The sequence below is a fragment of the Leopardus geoffroyi genome, chromosome D4 (genome assembly GCF_018350155.1).
Source record: "Leopardus geoffroyi isolate Oge1 chromosome D4, O.geoffroyi_Oge1_pat1.0, whole genome shotgun sequence".
NCBI lineage: Eukaryota > Metazoa > Chordata > Mammalia > Carnivora > Felidae > Leopardus > Leopardus geoffroyi.
The window spans coordinates 30,135,201-30,154,802 of NC_059342.1; the positions used below are offsets into that span (position 1 = coordinate 30,135,201).

Sequence of the window (19,602 nt, forward strand, 5' to 3'; positions counted from 1 at the left end):
TTTCACATATAAGTAAGTCAAATGGTATTTCTCTTTCTAGGTCTGACTTGTTTCACTTAGCATAATGCCCTTAAGGTCCAGGCTGAATAGTATTCCACATTTGTATGTGTGTGTGTGTGTGTGTGTGTATACATGTATATGTACATATGTGACATGTTTTATATATATGTGATACATATGTATCACATCTTTTTTTTTTTAATTTTTAAATTTTTTTTTTTTTTAACGTTTATTTATTTTTGAGACAGAGAGAGACAGAGCATGAACGGGGGAGGGGCAGAGAGAGAGGGAGACACAGAATCGGAAACAGGCTCTAGGCTCTGAGCCATCAGCCCAGAGCCCGACGCGGGGCTCGAACTCACGGACCGCGAGATCGTGACCTGGCTGAAGTCGGACGCCCAACCGACTGCGCCACCCAGGCGCCCCTCACATCTTCTTTATCATCCATCACTGGATACTTAGATGTTTCCATATCTTGGCTGTTGTAAATGGTGCTGAAATGAGCATGGGAGTACATATATCTTTTCAAGTTAATGTTTTTGTTTTCTTCAGATAACTACCCAGAAGTGAAAGTGCTAGATCATATGGTAGTTCTGTTTTTAATTTTTTGTTTTTCATAGTAGCTGCACCAATTTTAATTCCTACCAGTAGTGCATAAGGATTTCCTTGCCTCAGAATCATTGTTACCACTTGTTATTTCTTGTCTTTTTGAAAATAGGCAGTCTAACAGATGTGAGGTGATATCTCATTGTGGTTTTGATTTGCATTTCCCTGATGATCAGTTATATTTTTTATGTGCCTGTTGGCCATTTCCTTTTCTTTGGAAAAACATCTATACAGATTCTCTCTGCCCATTTTTAAATTAGATTTTTTTGGCTACTGAGTTGTATGTGTTCTTTAATATTTTGGTTATTAACCCCTTATCAGATATAGGATTGGCAAATATTTTCTCCCATTCAATTGGTGGTCTTTTCATTTTGTCGATGATATCCTTTTCTGTGCAGAAGCTTTTTAGTTTGATGTAGTACTGCTTGTTTATTTTTGTTTTTGTTGCCTTTGCTTTTGGAGTCACATATAAAAAAATTATCACTAAGACCAATATCAAAGAGCTTACTGCCAATGTTTTCTTCTAGGAGTTTTATGGTTTCAGGTCTTACATTCAAGTCTTTAATCCATTTTGAGTTAACTTTTGTGTGCCGTAGGAGATAGTAGTTCCATTCTTTTGTTTGTGGCTGTATAGTTTCCCCAACACCATTCATTGACTTGACTGTCCTTTCTCTGTTTTTTAAGTTTATTTATTTATTTTGAGAGCCAGAGAGAGAGAGAGCACACATGAGCAGGGGAGGGACAGAGAGAGAGGGAGAGAATCCCAAGCAGGCTCCATGCTGTCAACATGCACCTTAACTCTGGGCTCAATCTCACTAACCTTGAGATTATGACCTGAGCCAAAATCAAGAGTTGGACACCTAACTGACTGAGCCATGCAGGTGCCCCATGACTGTCCTTTCTTATTGGATATTTTAGCCTCCTGTGTTATAAATTAATTAGCCATATAAATATTGGTTATTTCTGGGCTCTCTACATCTTCAGTTTCTTTTACCAGTGTTTTATAGTTTTCAGGGTACAGGTCCTTTATCTTTTTGGTTAGGTTTATTCCTAGGTATCTTATTATTTTTGGTGCAATTGTAAATGGGGTTGATTCCTTAATTTCTCTTTCTGCTGCTTTATTATTGGTATATAGAATTGCAACAGATTTCTGTGCATTGACTTTGTGTCCTGAAATCAACTCACAGAAATTTACTGACTGCACATATCAATCAGTTTTAGCAGTATTTTTGGTGGAGCCTTTCAGGTTTTCTATATAGTATGCCATGTCATCTGCAAATAGTGAAAGTTTTACTTCTTCTTTTCTGATTTGGATACCTTTTATTTCTTTTTGTTGTCTGATTGCTATGGCTAGGACTTCCTGTACTATGTTAAATAACAGTGGTGAGAGTGGACATCCCTGCCTTGTTCCTGACCATAGAGGAAAAGCTCTGTTTTTCCCCATTGAGGATGATGTTGATTATGGGCTTTTCATCTATGGCCTTTATGATGTTGAGGTGTGTTCCCTCTAAACCTACCTTGTTGAGGGTTTTTATCATGAGTAGCATGTTGTTTAATCTCTACATATTTGTGAATTCTCCCCTTTTCCTTTTTAGTTTCATAGCATTGTGGTAGGAAAAGATGCTTGATATGATTTCAGTCTCCTTAAGTTTATTAAGATTTGTTCTGTGGCCTAACATATGGTCTATACCAAAAACTGTAATGTGCACTTGAAGAGAATGTATATTCTGCTCCTTTGGGATAGAATATTCTGTATATATTAAATCCAACAGGTCTAATGTGTCATTTGAAGTGAGACATATATTTTATAAATTCCACTTTCTTAATTATTTTACTGTTCTTAATAGTTGATTTACTGTTCATTTTATTGCTTTACATATATTTTCTATGAATATTTATACTTTTACTTGTCATTTTCATTTTCATACCTTATTTATTTAATTGCAATATTTGAGATCTATTGGTTTGGTGTCCATTAATTTAAGTGCTATTGGTCTGTAATTTTATATTTTTAAAGAATGTCAAGTTTTGGTAAAATTCTTCTGCTACTTTAAAAAAAAGATTTGGGAGCACCTGGGTGACTCAGTTGGTTAAACATCTGAATCTTGATTTCGGCTTGGGTCATGATCTTACAGTTCGTGAGATTGAGCCCCACAACAGGCTCTGTGCTGACAGTGTGGAGCCTGCTTGGGATTCTCTCTCTCTGCCCCTCCCCCGTGTGCTCTCTCTCAAAATAAATAAACTTTAAAAAAAAAGATTTGGAGAGGCTCATGACTAGAATGGATTCTAAACTTAAATTCCCATATATATTTAATATATATATTAATTTTTTTAATGTTTATTTTTGAGAGAGAGAGGAGCTGCATGAGAGGAATAGGGAAGAGAGAGAGAGCGAGAGAGACACAGAATCTGAAACAGGCTTCAGGCTGCAAGCTATCAGCACAGAGCCCAACTCTGGGCAGCCACAGTATTCCAAAGGAAAAGTTATCAATTACGTATTATAGGGTTTAAATTAATTAGTTTTGGCATTTTTTAATAAAAGTTTTTTAAAGTTTGTTTATTTTGTGTGTGTGTGTGAGAGAGAATGAACACACATGAGTGGGGAGGGGCAGAGAGAGTGGGCGACAGAGGATCTGAAGCAGGCTCCACACTGTTAGCACAGAACCTGACATGGGTCTCAATCCCATGAACCATGAGATCATGACCTGAGCTAAAATCAGTAGTTGGATGTGTAACTGACTAAGCCACCGAGGCACTCCAGGTTTGGCATTTTCTTTCTTTCTTTCTTTCTTTCTTTCTTTCTTTCTTTCTTTCTTTCTTAAGGTTTGGCATTTTTTTAAGGAATTAACATTGTAGAGGCAATTACAGGGAATATTTTTTAGAACTTTGAGTTATGTATGGCAAAAATTTCAATTTTATGGTCTATAGTTTCTCTCTGTAAAGGTACATATTATTTTTCACTTTGATATCTTCACTTCCTCCCATGTGAGACCTTTGCTTTGGTTCTGTTTGTCTATTGTTGTTCTCTAAATATACATTGCTGTTTCTATTCTGGCACTGACATGCATTGTTGCATTTATTATTTCATTTATCATTTGAACACCTTTGTTTTTAAACACTATACAAAGTTCTGGAGTTATAGTGGTAAATAAGAGAGCTCTGTATCTCATGGTCATGGACTTTGCAAATTACAATACTAATATGATATATAGTAGTGGCTGAGTTTTAGAATTAGACAGACATGGGTTCAAATACTTATTTTGCCATCTAATAGGAGTAGGACCTTGGGTGTGTTATTTAACATCTCTATACCTTAGTTATCTCATCTCATCCTTTATTAGGAAAATACTAAATACTCCTACTTTGTAGCATTTCTATGTAAAGTCCTTGTGTTAATATTTGTCAACTACTTTGCACAGTCCTTGGCATACAGCAAGTGCTCAATAATGGTATGGTAATTATCGTTAATACTGTACCTCCTACCGTAGAAATCATCACATGAAAAACATCTTTGGGTATTTTGTCACAGCCCACATCACGTCATTTTCCTAAAGCCATAGTACAAGAAGATTCAAGATTTAAAAGCATGTGTTTCAGTTATTGAACTAGATTTGTTGAAAGAGATAAAAGTAATTCAGTATTCTCTAGTTGAAGGATTAAATGTGGCCTCTGTTGATGTTAGTAATATTTAAGTGAGCAACTTTTAATTCTATGTATGTTACATTTTAGATCTAGTTTTATAAAATTGTTTCTTAGCTTCAGAATAACAAATAATGTTGTTTTATGTGCAGTGACTTAGCAGCTGGACACTGCTTTCCATTTTATTGTTTTGACATCTTGGGCTTAAGTAAGGCTTGCTAAATGAAATATTATTCATAGCATGGTAGTAAAGACTTTACATTCTTCTTAAAAACATTCTCTGGACTTTGCAAATGGCATAGCTCAGTTCTCTAACCTCTCAGTACTAAAACGAGTTACTGAACTATTTTATTTACCTTTTGCAATTTCAAAGACCAATAATAAGAAATGTCTTCGTTTTAAAACTTGTTGAATCTTAGGGCTGATTCTAGGAATCTTTAGATTCATTGGCAACTTTGATGAATGATATCTGAAGTGGAAAACTGCTCAAAGTGCTCAGATGGAGTTTGGACCCATCATTTTCATTTTGTAATAACAGAAATGGGGGAGATGGGATGAGACTATACTTGGACTTAGTATTTGTATCCCAGATTTTGTATTTGAAGGTAAGAGAATAATAGAATTCATAGGATAAACTCCAAGCCAAAAGGCAAAAGTATTTGAGATGAATCAAGTATGACAAGAAAGTATTTATGTGTGTTTGATGTTGGGGTGGGAAAAAGGAGCTCTGCCATTCAGTAGGTTAATCTTCTGTTCTTTCTTCTTCTTTCTCTTTCCAAAATACAATCACAGCTTTGAATTCTTATACCTGACAAATGGCCTAGCCGAAATATTTCATAGAAGAGAGAGCAAGATTTAGACTAGTATTAGTTAATTTTTGCTAAACTGAAAATTTTCAGTACGTTTAATTTGCTGATCTTTATCGAGTAGGACAAATATAAAACTTTAGGAAAGAAACTTGTAACACTATTAAATATAATAGCTTAGAAAGAGTGATAATAGTGAGAAATAAAAACATTAAAAAATTAAAATGGGTGATGACAGCAGGATTTGGGGTTAGTACAGGGAAGGTCAGTGGAACCCCAAAATATTCATGTGAAAACTAAACACAGATACATTGTTAATCTTCACAAGGACTGCTTTGGTTGGAGGGTTAGGACATAAGTCCCATTTATATGAATTCAAGGGAGAACTGGAGGAGATTAAGTAAAAACAGTAAGTATTGATAACTCGTAGGGATCATTGCTATAAAGATGGTAAGGTAATAGGGGATAGCTGAAGAGAGTTATACGTTTAAGGAAGAGGATTTGGGGTATTGTTTTGTTTTTTAACTCTGGGAAAAATTAGAACTTACTTGCTTGTGGATGGATGTGGTACATTAAAAAGGGAAAGTTAGGGGCGCCTGGGTGGCGCAGTCGGTTAAGCGTCCGACTTCAGCCAGGTCACGATCTCGCGGTCCGTGAGTTCGAGCCCCGCGTCGGGCTCTGGGCTGATGGCTCAGAGCCTGGAGCCTGTTTCCGATTCTGTGTCTCCCTCTCTCTCTGCCCCTCCCCCGTTCATGCTCTGTCTCTCTCTGTCTCAAAAATAAATAAACGTTAAAAAAAAAAAAAAAATTTTAAAAAGGGAAAGTTAGTCTCATAGGGCAGTTGGAGGCAGTTTCTCCAGCATTGATTTTATGTTGGCAAGAAATGATGGCAGCCACGGTGTAAGTTTAAGGTTTATTTTCAGATAAGAACATGGACAATTCATCCATGGTAATGTGTGGGAGGGCAGAATACATGAAAATAAATACAGGTAGATTATTGACCTAATGGTAAGAATTTTCCAGGTCTCCAACTGACAGTATCTGAAAGAGGGAAAGAGGAAATGGACTAGGGCAATGCAAAGGAAAGAGCTTCAGAAAACCATGTATTTCAAGAAAAAACCTGTCCTTTATATATTACCCCCTTGGCTCTTGAAGTTATTATTTGGGTCCTGATTATACTCTTCTCTTTTGGAAAATTGCTTCTCTCTTATCTCTCAGCTCCTTTTTTTTTTTTTGGCGGGGAGAGGGGGGGAAATAAAAAACAACTCTTCCTTTGGACAGAGTTAGATATCTGTTTTATCCTAATAAAAGAGAAGTGGATGACAAAGTATTTTTGACAGTCTTCTATATCCAGATATATCCAATCACTAAGTTGTATTTATTCTTATTAACTGCAGTGCCAGAAACTAAAGAACAGGACTATTGGTATTCTGGATTTCTGGTTTTTTTTTTTGTTTTTTTTTTTTTCATTTAAAAAATATATCATAATTTTTTTCTTCTTCTTTTAGATGTTCTTAATAGTTGCTCCTCTTTCTGTACTCTACAACTGGAGAGATGAATTGGACACCTGGGGATATTTCAGAGTCACTGTTTTACATGGTAACAAAAAAGACTATGAACTGATTCGTGTAAAGCAGAGGAAATGTGAAATTGCTCTAACAACTTATGAAACACTGCGCTTATGTCTGGATGAACTGAACAGGTAATGGGAATAATGAGAATGATTACATTAATATTCTGTTTACATCCCTTTATATTGTGATTTTCAAAAAAGCTCCAAATATCCAGAGCATAATTTAATTTCATTTAAGAATTACTGAACAAATTTATAATAACTTATTTTCTAAGAAGGAAAAACCTTCAGATTTTATACAGTCCATTGTATTTCCTTTATTCCCTCTCCAAACAATGCTTGTTACAGAAGGATAAGATTGTCCTAAATCTCACGTACAACCTTTTATGCATATGGCACCTCTAGACTAAGCTGGTGATTTTCATGAATGATTTTAATTATGGGAGTTTGTTGTGAATGTAGATTGGCAAAAAATACATATACATATTGAGAATCAGTATTCCAGGACTATAAGTACCCAAAAGAAATGAACTGACTTAATGCCTACGTGCATCTTAAGATTTTAATGAGGCATCTAGAGACATAATTATAAAGGCATATGAGTGTTGCAGTATGTAAGAAAGGATGCAGTGGGAGCATCCTTTGTAAGAAAGAACATAAGGAACCTAACTTTGCTGCAGAGTGAGGAGAGTTGTCAGGGAGCTTCCCAGAGAAGATGACCTATGAGCTGGGTAAGAATTGAATGACGAAGGGTGCCTGGGTGGCTCAGTCGGGTTAAATGTGTGACTCTTGATTTTGGCTCAGGTCATCATCTCACGGTTTGTGAGTTTGAGGCCCTGTATTGGGCTCCACACTGCCAGTGCAGAGCTGGCAGGGATTGTCTCTTTCTCTGCCTCTCTCTCTCTCCCCTTCCCCTGTTTGTGCATGTTCTCTCTCTTTCAAGATAAATAAACTTAAAAAAAAAAAAAAGAATTGAAGGATAAGTAAGAGTTGAAAAGTAGGGGAGTAATGCAGGAAGAGGGAACAAGCAGCATTTGCAGAGGCCTTCAAACAATAAAGATCACATTACTTTTGAATAAATGAAAGCAGTTTTGATGCTTTCTGTATCTCATGGCTGCAGCATACGTGTAAGAGGGAAGTGGCTGGGAGGCAACAACAGTGTGGTAAGCAAGGAACATCATAAAGGGTATTGAAAGCTTTCTGGAGAGCTAAGGATCTTTATTCTTTTTTTTAGTTTTTTTTAAAAAAATTTAATGTTTTTATTTATTTTTGAGAGAGGGAGACAGAGTGAATGGGGGAGGGGCAGAGAGAGATGGGGAGACATAGAATCCAAAGCAGGCTCCAGGCTCTTAGCTGTCAGCACAGAGCCCAACACGGGGCTTGAACTCCTGAGCTGTGATATCATGACCTGAGCTGAAGTCGGATGCTTAACCGACTGAGCTACCCAGGCGCCCCTATTCTTTTTTTTTAAATATTTATTTGAGAGAGAGAGAGAGAAGGGCAGAGAAAGAGAGAGGGAGAGAGAGAATACCAAGCAGGCTTCATGCTGCCAGCGCAGAGCCCCATGTGGGGCTTGAACCCCATGAACTGTGAGATCATGACCTGAGCCAAATTCAAGAGTTGGACTCTTAACTGACAGAACACCCAGGCACCCCTAGGGGTCTTTATTCTTAGAATGATAGAGTACCCTTGAAATGTTTTCAGTAGATTACTAATATGATAAAAATGGTCAGATTTGCATTTTATTTTATTTTTTAAGGTTTATTTATCTATTTATTTTAAGTTATTTATTCATCCTGAGAGAGACAGAGACAGCGTGAGTGGGCGAGGGGCAGAGAGAGAGGGAGACCGAAAGTCCCAAGCAGGCTCTGCACTGTCAGCTCAGTGTGGGGCTTAAACTCACAAGTGAGATCATGACCTGAGCCAAAACCAAGAGTCAGACACTTAACCAACTGAGCCACTCAGGTGCCCCTTATTTATCTATTTTGAAAGAGAGAAAGTTCCCTCAATTTCATGAACCATGAGATCATGACTGAGCTGAAACCAAGACACTCACCTAACTGAGCCACCCAGACGCCCCTAGATTTGCATTTTATAAGTAATCTAGTTGTTGTGTATACAGACCAAGGAGAGCCAAACTAAATGGAGAAAGACCAATTAGGAGGCTTATTTTGAGTTAACTCATGTCCCCTCCAAATTTGTAGGTTCAAGTCCCAACCTCAGGGACCCCAAAATGTAACCGTATTTGGAGAAAATATTCTTAAAGAAGCAATTAAGTCAAAATGAGGCCGTTAAGGGGAGGCCCTTGTCCAATCTGCCTTGTGTCCTTAGAAGAGAAAGAGATACCAGGAATTTAAGTGCACAGAGGAAAGAATACATGGGGACACAGCAGGAAGGCAGTCATCTTTAAGCCAAGGAGAGAGGCTTCAGAAGAAACCAAGCCTGCCAACACCTTGATCTTGGATTTCTAGATTCTAGAACTGTTGTATCTGACATCTTTTGCTCACCATAATATTTTTGAGATTCATCCGTGCTATTGAATGTATTTGTTCTTTTTTAATGTTGAGTTGTATTGCAGTTTATGAGTATACCGTATTTTGTTACCCATTTATTTGAGGATGGATATTTATATTTGGGTTTTCCAGTTCATTATTATAAGTAAAACTGTAAGGAATAGTTAGTTATTTATAAGCCTTTTTTTAAACATACATTTTCATTTATCCTGGGTAGACATATTTTCATTTCCTGGGAGTGGAACTTTGGGGTTTTATGGTTAAGCATAGGTTTAACTTTAGAAGAAACTCCCAAACCATTTTCTTGAGTGGTTGTATCATTCTATTCCAACTAGTGATCTACAAGACTTCAGTTACTTTGTATATTCACTAACATTTAGCATTGTCGGTCTTTTTGTTTTTAGATATTTTAGTGTGTCTGTGGTGGTATTCTGTTGTATAATTTGCATTTTTCTGGCCTATGTATTCATGAAAAAAAAATGTTTATTCTACAGTTGTTAGGTGTAGTATTCTATAAATATCAATAAAGTTAGGAGCTGTTAACACTTAAGTGTTCTCTTTCTTACTGATTTTCTAGTTGTTTTACGATTTCTGAGACAAGAATGTTGGAATCTTCAATTATACTTGAGTATTGTTAAATTTCTCCTTTCAGTTCTGTCAGCTTTCAATTTATATACAGTGTTGTTTTTTTTTTTTAATTTTTTTTTTTAACGTTTATTTATTTTTGAGACAGAGAGAGACAGAGCATGAACGGGGGAGGGTCAGAGAGAGGGAGACACAGAATCCGAAACAGGCTCCAGGCTCTGAGCTGTCAGCACAGAGCCCGACGCGGGGCTTGAACTCACGGACCGCGAGATCATGACCTGAGCCGAAGTCGGCCGCTTAACCGACTGAGCCGCCCAGGCGCCCCTATATACAGTGTTTTGAAACTCTTATTAGGTACACACACATTTATGGTTAGCATTTTTTCTTATGAATTAATCCTTTTATCTTTAAAAAACATGCTCCATTTTATATCTAATAATTGTGAAATTTTATCTGATATCAATATGGACAATATAGTCTTCTTGTACTTACTGAATATTTATCATTTGCTATCTTTTTATTTGAATATATTTTTATATATTTAAAGTGAGCCTTTAGTGGTTAATGTATAGTTCGATCTTGCTTTCGTATCCATTCTGATAACCTGCCTTTTATTTGGAGTGTTTAATCCGTTTACATTTGATATATTTATTAAAGTTGATTTAGATTTACCATTTTTGTCAGATCTAGGATTTGACTTTACTTCACTTAGAAGCTAATAATAGTATGCTCCTGTTTCAAGAAAGCTGTCAGAAAGGGGCAATCTGAGGCACGGAGAAGTAACTCACCTAAGCCTACAACAGCTGTCAGTGGTAGACATTAAATTTAAACTTTGACCATCTAATTCCAGAACTTGAGCTTTTATTTAACATATTATATGACCCCAAAAGATGTTCTGCACTTACATAAATGTAATAAGGTATTCATTCACCATGTGGGATAAGTTTTCTAAACTTTTTCCCCCTTTTTTCTCACTTTGTAGTTTGGAATGGTCAGCTGTCATTGTGGATGAAGCTCATAGAATTAAGAATCCAAAGGCTAGAGTAACAGAAGTTATGAAAGCTTTAAAATGTAATGTCCGCATTGGCCTCACTGGAACCATTCTTCAGAACAACATGAAAGAACTGTGGTGTGTTATGGACTGGTGAGTAAAAACACTTTTTATGTTTTGGAAAATTTTTAATATTTCTTTAACTTAGTGTTACCTTGTTTGCTAATTAATAGTTTCTGGGGTGGGGAGGGGGGACCCAAATACAGCTATGTTTACAGATGTATTTGTCCCAAACATGATATACAGAGTAGAGTCCCATGAAAACCTTTCTTTATATATTAGTCTCGGTCCTTGAAGTAAATATCTGAACGTATTTACCAATTCTGTCATCTTATAGTTATTTACTGAAACTGTCATAAAGAAAGAACACTCTGTTTTCTTTTATTTTGTTATTGTTAGCATTCATGAACAAGCGACTTAGTATATTTCTTAGACTTAGAAAGAAGTCAATGTATTTCTTTTTAGATAATTGACCAAAGCCCTAATATTTTTGTTATTGCCTTTATATAGGGCTGTGCCAGGACTTTTAGGTAGTAGGATCTACTTCAAGAAGCAGTTTTCTGACCCAGTAGAACATGGTCAGAGACACACAGCAACAAAAAGAGAACTAGCTACTGGCCGAAAGGCCATGCAAAGGCTTGCAAAGAAGATGTCTGGCTGGTTTCTCCGGCGTACCAAGACTCTGATCAAGGATCAGTTGCCTAAGAAGGAAGACCGGGTGAGAACTGCATTTGTTTAAATTATTAATTTCTCATATTTTGTTTTTTTCCTGAACAAATTCTCTTTAAAAGAAAATCTGTCTCCTATGGTATTTTATGAATATAGGGGTTTTTTTGCCTGAGTAGTATGGAAAAAAATATTATGTGCAAAATTTCAGAAAACGTTAATTGAACCCAATCTAGCAGGTTAGCTAGCAGGTTTATTGTTAGTATGCATTAAATTCATTTCTCTTATAAGAAGGCTTTTGCTGCAGTTCTTCCTCAGTTGGAAAAGAAGAGCTCTGTCCCTAATTTGTTATCCATTCATATTTTATGCTTCATATATTGTCTACTATCCACAGCCCAGTATATTCCATGAGACCTTAATTACAGCTATAGGACCACAGTGATTAAAAGCTTTGTTTTTTTTAGAATGCCATTTGCAGTTATACAACTAACTTAGTTTGAAGAACTTTAGGAAAGTTATAATTAAATTCTGTTAATTATTTAAGAACATTTGAAGAGTAAACCTTAAGAGATTTTTTTTTTTTAATGTTGTGGTCCTCTTGTATAGTTTTTAATCTGGTAGTTCTTCTTGGTCAGGTAATGGAAAAAAGGTTTTATAAATTACCATGAACTAAGTTTAATTAATGTTGTCCCAAATAAGGACAATGCTATCAAATACTCTGTAGTCTTAGGATGTCCTGTTGATTATTACTTTAGAAAGATAGACTTGAAAGGAAAATATGTTACTGATATGCAAGTTGGGGAAAATGATTAAATGTTTGACTTTTTTTTAAGTTCATTTCTTTATTTTTGAGAGAAAGTGCGAGCAGGGGAGGGCAGAGAGAGAATCCCAAGGAGGCTCCACGCATTGCGGAGCCTGACACAGGACTCAGTCTCATGAACTGTGAGATCATGACCTAAGCCGAAATCAAGAGTTGAATGCTTAACCAACTGAGCCACCCAGGTGCCCCAACATTTGACTTTTTGATCTAAAGCAGATATTGTCATTTAATTGGAATACTTAATGAACCCTCACTTTTAAAAATATTTTGTGCAATTTTATGTATATTATTTGTCTATCCAGTAGGAACAACAACTAAAATATGAAGAAAGAGTTGTGCACAGAGTGTCTAGAGCTTGGGCTCTAGAGTCAAATATTATAGGCTTGAATCCTGGCTCCCTACTTACGAGTTTTATGACCTTGAGCAATTTGCTAAGTCTCTCAAACCTTAGCTCCCATCTGTTAAATGGGAATGGTGATAGTTTTTGCCTCACATGGTTGCTCTGAAGTGTGTGGCATGTAAGAAGTGTTTAGTAAATGTTACTACCTGTTTTAAAATACTTGGGAATAAATTTAACCAAGGAGGTGAAAGACCTATACACTGAAAACTATAAGAAACTGATGAAAGAGATTGAAGAAGACACACATGAATGGAAGGATACTCATGTTCATGGATTGGAAGAATTAGTATTGTTAAAATGTCCATGCAATCCCAATAAAAATTCCTATGGCAGTTTTTTTCAGAAATAGAACAAACAATCCTAAAATTTGTATGGAACCACCATATACCCCAAAATAGCCAAAGCAATCTTGAGCAGGAACAGCTAAGTTGTCAGGTGTCACATTTCCTGGTTTCAAACTATATTACAAGGCTATAGTAATCAAAACAGTATGGAACTGGCATAAAAACAGACACATAGACCAGTAGAGTGGAATAAAGAGCCCAGAAATAAACCCATGTATATACAGTCAACTAATATTTGACAAGGGAGCCAAGAATACTCAGTAAGATGCTCTTTTCAATAAGTGGTAGTGGGAAAATTGTATATTTATATGGACTCCTATCTTCTACTACTCACAAAAAGTAACTGTAAATGGGTTAAAGATTAAAACACAAGATGTGATCTTGTAAAACTCCTAGAAAAACAGGGAAAAAGCTCCTTGACGTTGATCTTGTGATGATTGCTGATGATTTTTTTGAATGTGGCATCAAAAGCATAAGCAACAAAAGCAAAAATTTAAAAAGTGAGGTTAATCAAACTAAAAAGCTTCTTTATAGCAAAAGAAACAACAGAATTTGTCATTTTTTAGCAATACTATTCTGTTGTAGTGATATAAATACATAAATATTTATAGACAGATGGCTTTTCCTTTTTGTTCACATTTTTCAAAATCTTATTATGAGTTTTATGACCCTGATTATATAGAGCTACATCTAGAAGACGTTTACCAGTTTCCAGTGCTACTAGAAATCTAGGGTAAATTATATCCCACATAACTTAGTGGCATTATTTTATCATATTTTCTTCTTTTCTTGGAATTGGACACAAAATAGAAACTTGTAGTTGTTTTATGTGTATTTTTTAATTCTTACCTTTACTAATATTAGAAATTTATACCAGGATATAAAATACAAATACTTTATGCTGTTTTTAGTATAAATTTTCAAGTAATTCATTAAATACTATTCATACGATTGTTCTAAAGTTTTCCCTTTTCTCATCTACTTTTTTATCTGACCTAAACTGTAGTCATATATTTGCATGATGGGCTAATAGTATGAAACCCTGAAATATAGAGTACATTCTGTATATAAATATATAAGGAAAACACTTAACTTATTTTTTCATAGTTTGATTCCTTTCAGTTGAAAAAAAAGTTCTGTGAGATTTATTTGAAAATAAAGTTATATTTATGTAGTTTAGGGTAAGATGGTAGCAAAGAGTACCGATAATCACCTTGTGTTTTATCTTGGCAGATGGTGTATTGTTCTCTGACAGATTTTCAGAAAGCTGTCTATCAAACAGTATTAGAAACAAAAGATGTGACTTTGATACTTCAGTCTTCTGAGCCTTGTAGCTGTAACAGTGGCCGGAAAAAGAGAAATTGTTGTTTCAAGGCAAGCATTTCTGTGTGGTCTATTCACGATCTTGGTTTTGATTACACAGTTGTCTATTCTACTGTAAGAGTGAGGAGCAGATAAAATAACTTTTCCTCAGTTCCCTAAATTTAGAAACCATAAATTAATAAAAAGGAATAGTTTTCAAAAATATTTTACAATATCAAATGGTAATCATAGCAAAATACAATATTCATATATCTTTTCAGTAAACCAGTTTTTCAGTAGCTCTCAGAAACTAGTAGCTTCAATTTGATATCCTCCCTTTCAACTTTTGTTAGAAAGTAGCCTACTTTCATCTTGAAATTTCATCTAATTTTTAAAACTTTCTCATTATCCCTTACTAGTAAACTTACTCTTTGATAGCAGGCTTAAAATATTCTGATAGAATATTAATAAGAACTGTGTTTTGGTATAATAGAGTATTTTATTTTTATTTAGAAACAAATATACTTTGTATTTTTTTAACCTATCTATATTTCCTGCCCGTTTTCACCTATTTTATTATCAAGTTATCTATCAAATATCCATGTACATAGAGGGACCCTAAATAAATATTTCTCTAGATTGATATTTGTTCCACCTCTCATTTATTTTGCTGTTTTTAGCCACCTCACTCTTTTGTAAATGCACAGTTTCCTAGGAAGCCTTGGAATATAAATGAGAATAGTGAAGGGCTCTGTTACAGCCCTGCCTCCATGCCATAGTTTTATTACCAGGGACCTCTTCTGGCAGCATTTCTATCACTGTGTGTCATGAGGATAAATACTTTCTGAAATGAGGACTTTCTCCCCTCTTTTTTTTTTTTTTTATTTTTTAAACATCACTGTATTATGGTTCACCAACAGTATGATTCCACATTAGTGATGCATGGATATTTTGTGTAACAGTTGACCATTATTTTCTCAAAATGTATTGTGCTAGTAGTAACCAGATGATAAATACTAGTGTTAAGTGATAGATTTCATGAAGTAAGTAGTTACATAGCCATGTTAGTTCCTTGCTGTTTTTTTTTTTCTGTCTTTCTGGTTACAGACCAATTCACATGGCGAAACAGTGAAAACCTTGTATTTCAGTTACCTTGCAGTCCTTCAAAAGGTAGCTAACCATGTTGCACTACTGCAGACTGCTAGCACCTCCAAACAACAGGTTTGAGTTGGCTTTTTGTACTTCTTCATGATGCTACTGGTATAAAGATTTTATATTTGGTATAAAATGTCTTAGCCAATAAAGATATCTTTATTTTTGTATGCAATTAAAGAGGAAACTGAACTTGCTCATTTTTAAATTTAGGTGTCAAAGAAATATATGCTCATATGTTTTTAATTGAAGTGAGAAAATTAAAGCCTAAGTTAAAATAACAGTTCTTTTTTTATACCTGTGATAACGTTCATATATTCGTTTTCCTAACATATTTTGATGTAATTACTAAGTAAGATATTTGATGAGTCAGTCCTCTTCCACTAATCTGTGTCTAATTCCATCTGTTCAATCTATTGGATTAAAATGTATTTGTAATAACCTGTATATTAAATATTAGGAGTATTTCCCAAGCTGGCATAAATGAGTAATTTCAAAGTTTAGACAAATGCAATCATTTACTTTGGTCATTTCGATTGTATCTTATTCTAGAGCACAACATAAATTTAAAAAACTTCTTTAGGGGCGCCTGGGTGGCTCGGTCGGTTAAGCGTCCGACTTCGGCTCGGGTCATGATCTCACGGTCTGTGAGTTCGAGCCCCGCATCGGGCTCTGTGCTGACAGCTCAGAGCCTGGAGCCTGTTTCAGATTCTGTGTCTCCCTCTCTCTCTGCCCCTCCCCTGTTCATGCTCTGTCTCTCTCTGTCTCAAAAATAAATAAACGTTAAAAAAAAATAAAAAAAATAAAAAAAAATAAAAACTTCTTTAAAGCTTTTTACCTAATGATTTTCTATTTTCTTTTTGTGTTATAATCTTAATGCTGTTTAAATGTAATTTTAAAATTTAATAAGAATTTAATACTGTTCTTTGATAGTACTGTTTGCTCTTTAGGAAGTATTTGATTCCTTGTTTTGGAAATCATAAAAGAATAATGATAACGTTATTAGTCCTATCATTATCTCAGAACTCATCAAAACCATATGTAATTAACATTATCACTTTAAGGTTTTCTGAATTATTAGTCTGACTTAGAGAAGATAATATCTTCAAAGTAATATGTTCCTTCTAAATAGAATTTTTTTCATAAACAATCTCAATTTATATAGGTTTAAATGTGTTAAGTTGAAATTTCTTTTCTTCTACCTTTTCCCCTTAAGGAAACACTTATCAAAAGGATATGTGATCAGGTATTTTCCAAATTCCCAGATTTTGTGCAGAAAAGCAAAGATGCAGCCTTTGAAACACTCTCTGACCCAAAATACAGTGGGAAGATGAAGGTAAGTGCTCTTCTCTCAGGCTACATACACACAAGGATGATATTCAAAATATTTATCGGTAGTGTGACAGGGACACCAACTAATCAGAACAGATACCCAATCATTCAGAAGAGACTGGCCAAAGATGACTGGCGTAGCTGTGTCAGCATTTACTAGCTCACAATGAACCATACATGCAGTAGGGTCTCACTTAGTGGTTACATCAAATACACTTTAGACTCTCCTTATCAATGTATTAGACGTATGCCTGCTTAAAAATGTGCGCTGTTGTGCTGCATATATAATAGCTTGTCTTCAAATGTTTAAGGAGATAATCTACCAGAAATACAAACGCTAATGCCAAATACGAGGAGGAGGCTATACAATAGCTTGGACTTAGAGAAAGGAACTTCTTAAAGAGTTCAAGGTGGACAAGACCTTTCTGTCTATACTGAATTTTCTGCCTCTTGGTTTCACTTGCCAATCTGTATTGGAAGGTTGCTAATCTCATTTGTGGCAAGGGAGCATTTGTTGTACACTAGGAAACTGACCTGTAGGTGCTGCCCTTGGTGATATATTACTAAGGGAAGGTGTGAAAAGTATGGCTAGGTTCTCCACCCATGACGTAGGCCTGTGACAGCTGCATGATTGCTGACAGCTTCCAGCCTTTTTGCAGCAGACTTTGCTTGTTTAACTCTTTAATAACTGTCAAGAATCTTTATGGATTCAGGGACTATTACAGAACAATTCTCAACTTTATGGTTTAATTTTTTTAAGAAGTAAGTTATTTCTTTTGGCTAAATAAATAAAATAAGAAGTAATTCGAGGTAGGTTGTTGTTGTTTCTAAAATCCTGGAAATATTTTTAGCAGTTAATCTACATAAATTCATCATAGTGTAGTTTACTTGGACCTCTAAATTCAATAAAATAGAATAAAAGCCAAGATTACCTTAAATACTTGGGTATGTATTTTTTTAATTGAGATATAATTGGCATATAACATTGTTTTGGTTTTAGGGGTGCAAAATAATGATTTGATACATATGTATATGGCTAAATAATTATCACAATAAGTTTATTTAATATCAATCACCACACATAGTTATTTTTTCTTATGATGAGGCCTATTAAGATCAACTCTCTTAGCAACATTCAGATATATAATACAGCATTGTTAACTATAGTCACCATGCTGTACATTAAATCCATAGCACCTGTTTATCTTACAATTGAAAAGTACCTTTTGACCACCTTCATCGATTTTGCCTGCCTCCACCCCTAGCTTCTGGCAACCACCAATCTGTTCGCTGCACCTATAAATTCAAACTTTTTAAAAAATTTTTTTAAATTTTTTATTTTTTAGAGAGAGAGAGAGACAAAGTGTGAGCGGGGGAGGAGCAGAGAGAGAGGGTGACACAGAATCTGAAGCAGGCTCCAGGCTCTGAACTGTCAGCACAGAGCCCAATGCGGGGCTTGAACTCATGAATGGTGAGATCATGACCTGAGCCAAAGTCGGACGTTCAAATGACTGAGCCATGCAGGCACCCCTCAAACTTTTTTTTTTTTTTTTTAGTTTCCACATATAAGTGAGATCATACAGTATCTATATTTCTTGGTCTCTCTTATTTCATGAAGCATAATGTCATTCATGTTGTTGCAATGCCAGGATTTCTTTCTTTTTTTATGACCGAATATTCCATTGTATATGTGTATTTCATGTTTTCTTTATCCATTTATCTGTCAATAGACACCTAACATTTTTTCCAAGTCTTGGCTGTTATAAACAATGCTGCAGTAAACATGGGGGTGCAGATGTCTTACCGAGATCAATTTCACTCTTTTGCATGTGGCTGTCCAGTTTTCCCAGCACCATTTATTAAAGAGAGTATCCTTTCCCCTTTGTATATTCTTGGCTTCTTTGTCAAAAATTAAGTGACTATATATGTTTGGGTTTATTCTTGGACTCTCTGTTTTGTTCCATTGACCTGTCTGTTTTAATGTCAGTGCCATATAGTACCATATAGTACCATAACTTTGTAGTATGGTTTGAAATCAGGAAGTGTGGTTTCCAACAAGGCCTCCAGTTTTGTTACTCTTTCTCAAGATTGCTTTGACTATTCAGGTTTTTTTGTGAGTCCATGCAAATTTTAGTATTGTTTGTTCTTATTTCTGTGGAAAATGCCATTGGAATTTTGATGGGGATTGCATTGAATCTATAGATTGCTTTGAGTAGTATGGACATTTTCCAACATTCCCAGCCTATGAACACTGAATACCTTTCTATTTTTTTGTGTCTTCTTCAGTGTCTTATCATTCTCAATGTATAGGCCTTTCATCTCCTTGGTTAAATTTATTTTTACTTGGTTCTTTTTTATGCATTTGTAAATGGGATTGTTTTCTTAATTTCTTCTTCTTATGGTTCCTTATTAATGTACAGAAATGCAATGAATTTTTGTAGATTGATTTTGTATCCTGTAATTTTACTGAATTTGTTAGTTTTAACAGTTTTTTGTGGAGTCTAGGTTTTTGATATATAAGATCATGCCATATGTAAACAGAGACACTTTTACTTTTTCCTTTGCCATTTGGATGCCTTTTATTTCCTTGTCTTGCCTTATTGCTCTAGCTAGGACTTCCAGTACAGTGTTGAATAACAGTGACAAGAGTAGGCATCCTTGTCTTATTCCTGATCTTGGAGGAAAAGCTTTGTTTTTACCAGTGGATATTACATTAGCTGTAAGCTTGTCACATATGGCCTTTATTATATTGAGGTATGTTCTCTCTATACCCACTTTGTTGAGAGTTGTGTATTTTTAAATAAATAAGTTTGT

At 35.2% G+C, this 19,602-nt stretch overlaps 1 protein-coding gene across 4 annotated transcripts in view; it reads left to right on the forward strand.

Moving 5' to 3' along the window:
* Positions 1 to 19,602, forward strand: part of ERCC6L2 (ERCC excision repair 6 like 2) — a 137,576-nt gene that overhangs the window by 47,612 nt on the left and 70,362 nt on the right. For all 4 annotated transcript variants that reach the window (XM_045470057.1, XM_045470058.1, XM_045470056.1 and 1 more), the window contains exons 4-9: positions 6,559 to 6,752; positions 10,704 to 10,865; positions 11,283 to 11,490; positions 14,236 to 14,376; positions 15,412 to 15,525; positions 16,673 to 16,792. In XM_045470057.1, the coding sequence (XP_045326013.1) occupies positions 6,559 to 6,752; positions 10,704 to 10,865; positions 11,283 to 11,490; positions 14,236 to 14,376; positions 15,412 to 15,525; positions 16,673 to 16,792 (939 nt within the window). The remainder of the gene's footprint in view (positions 1 to 6,558; positions 6,753 to 10,703; positions 10,866 to 11,282; positions 11,491 to 14,235; positions 14,377 to 15,411; positions 15,526 to 16,672; positions 16,793 to 19,602) is intronic.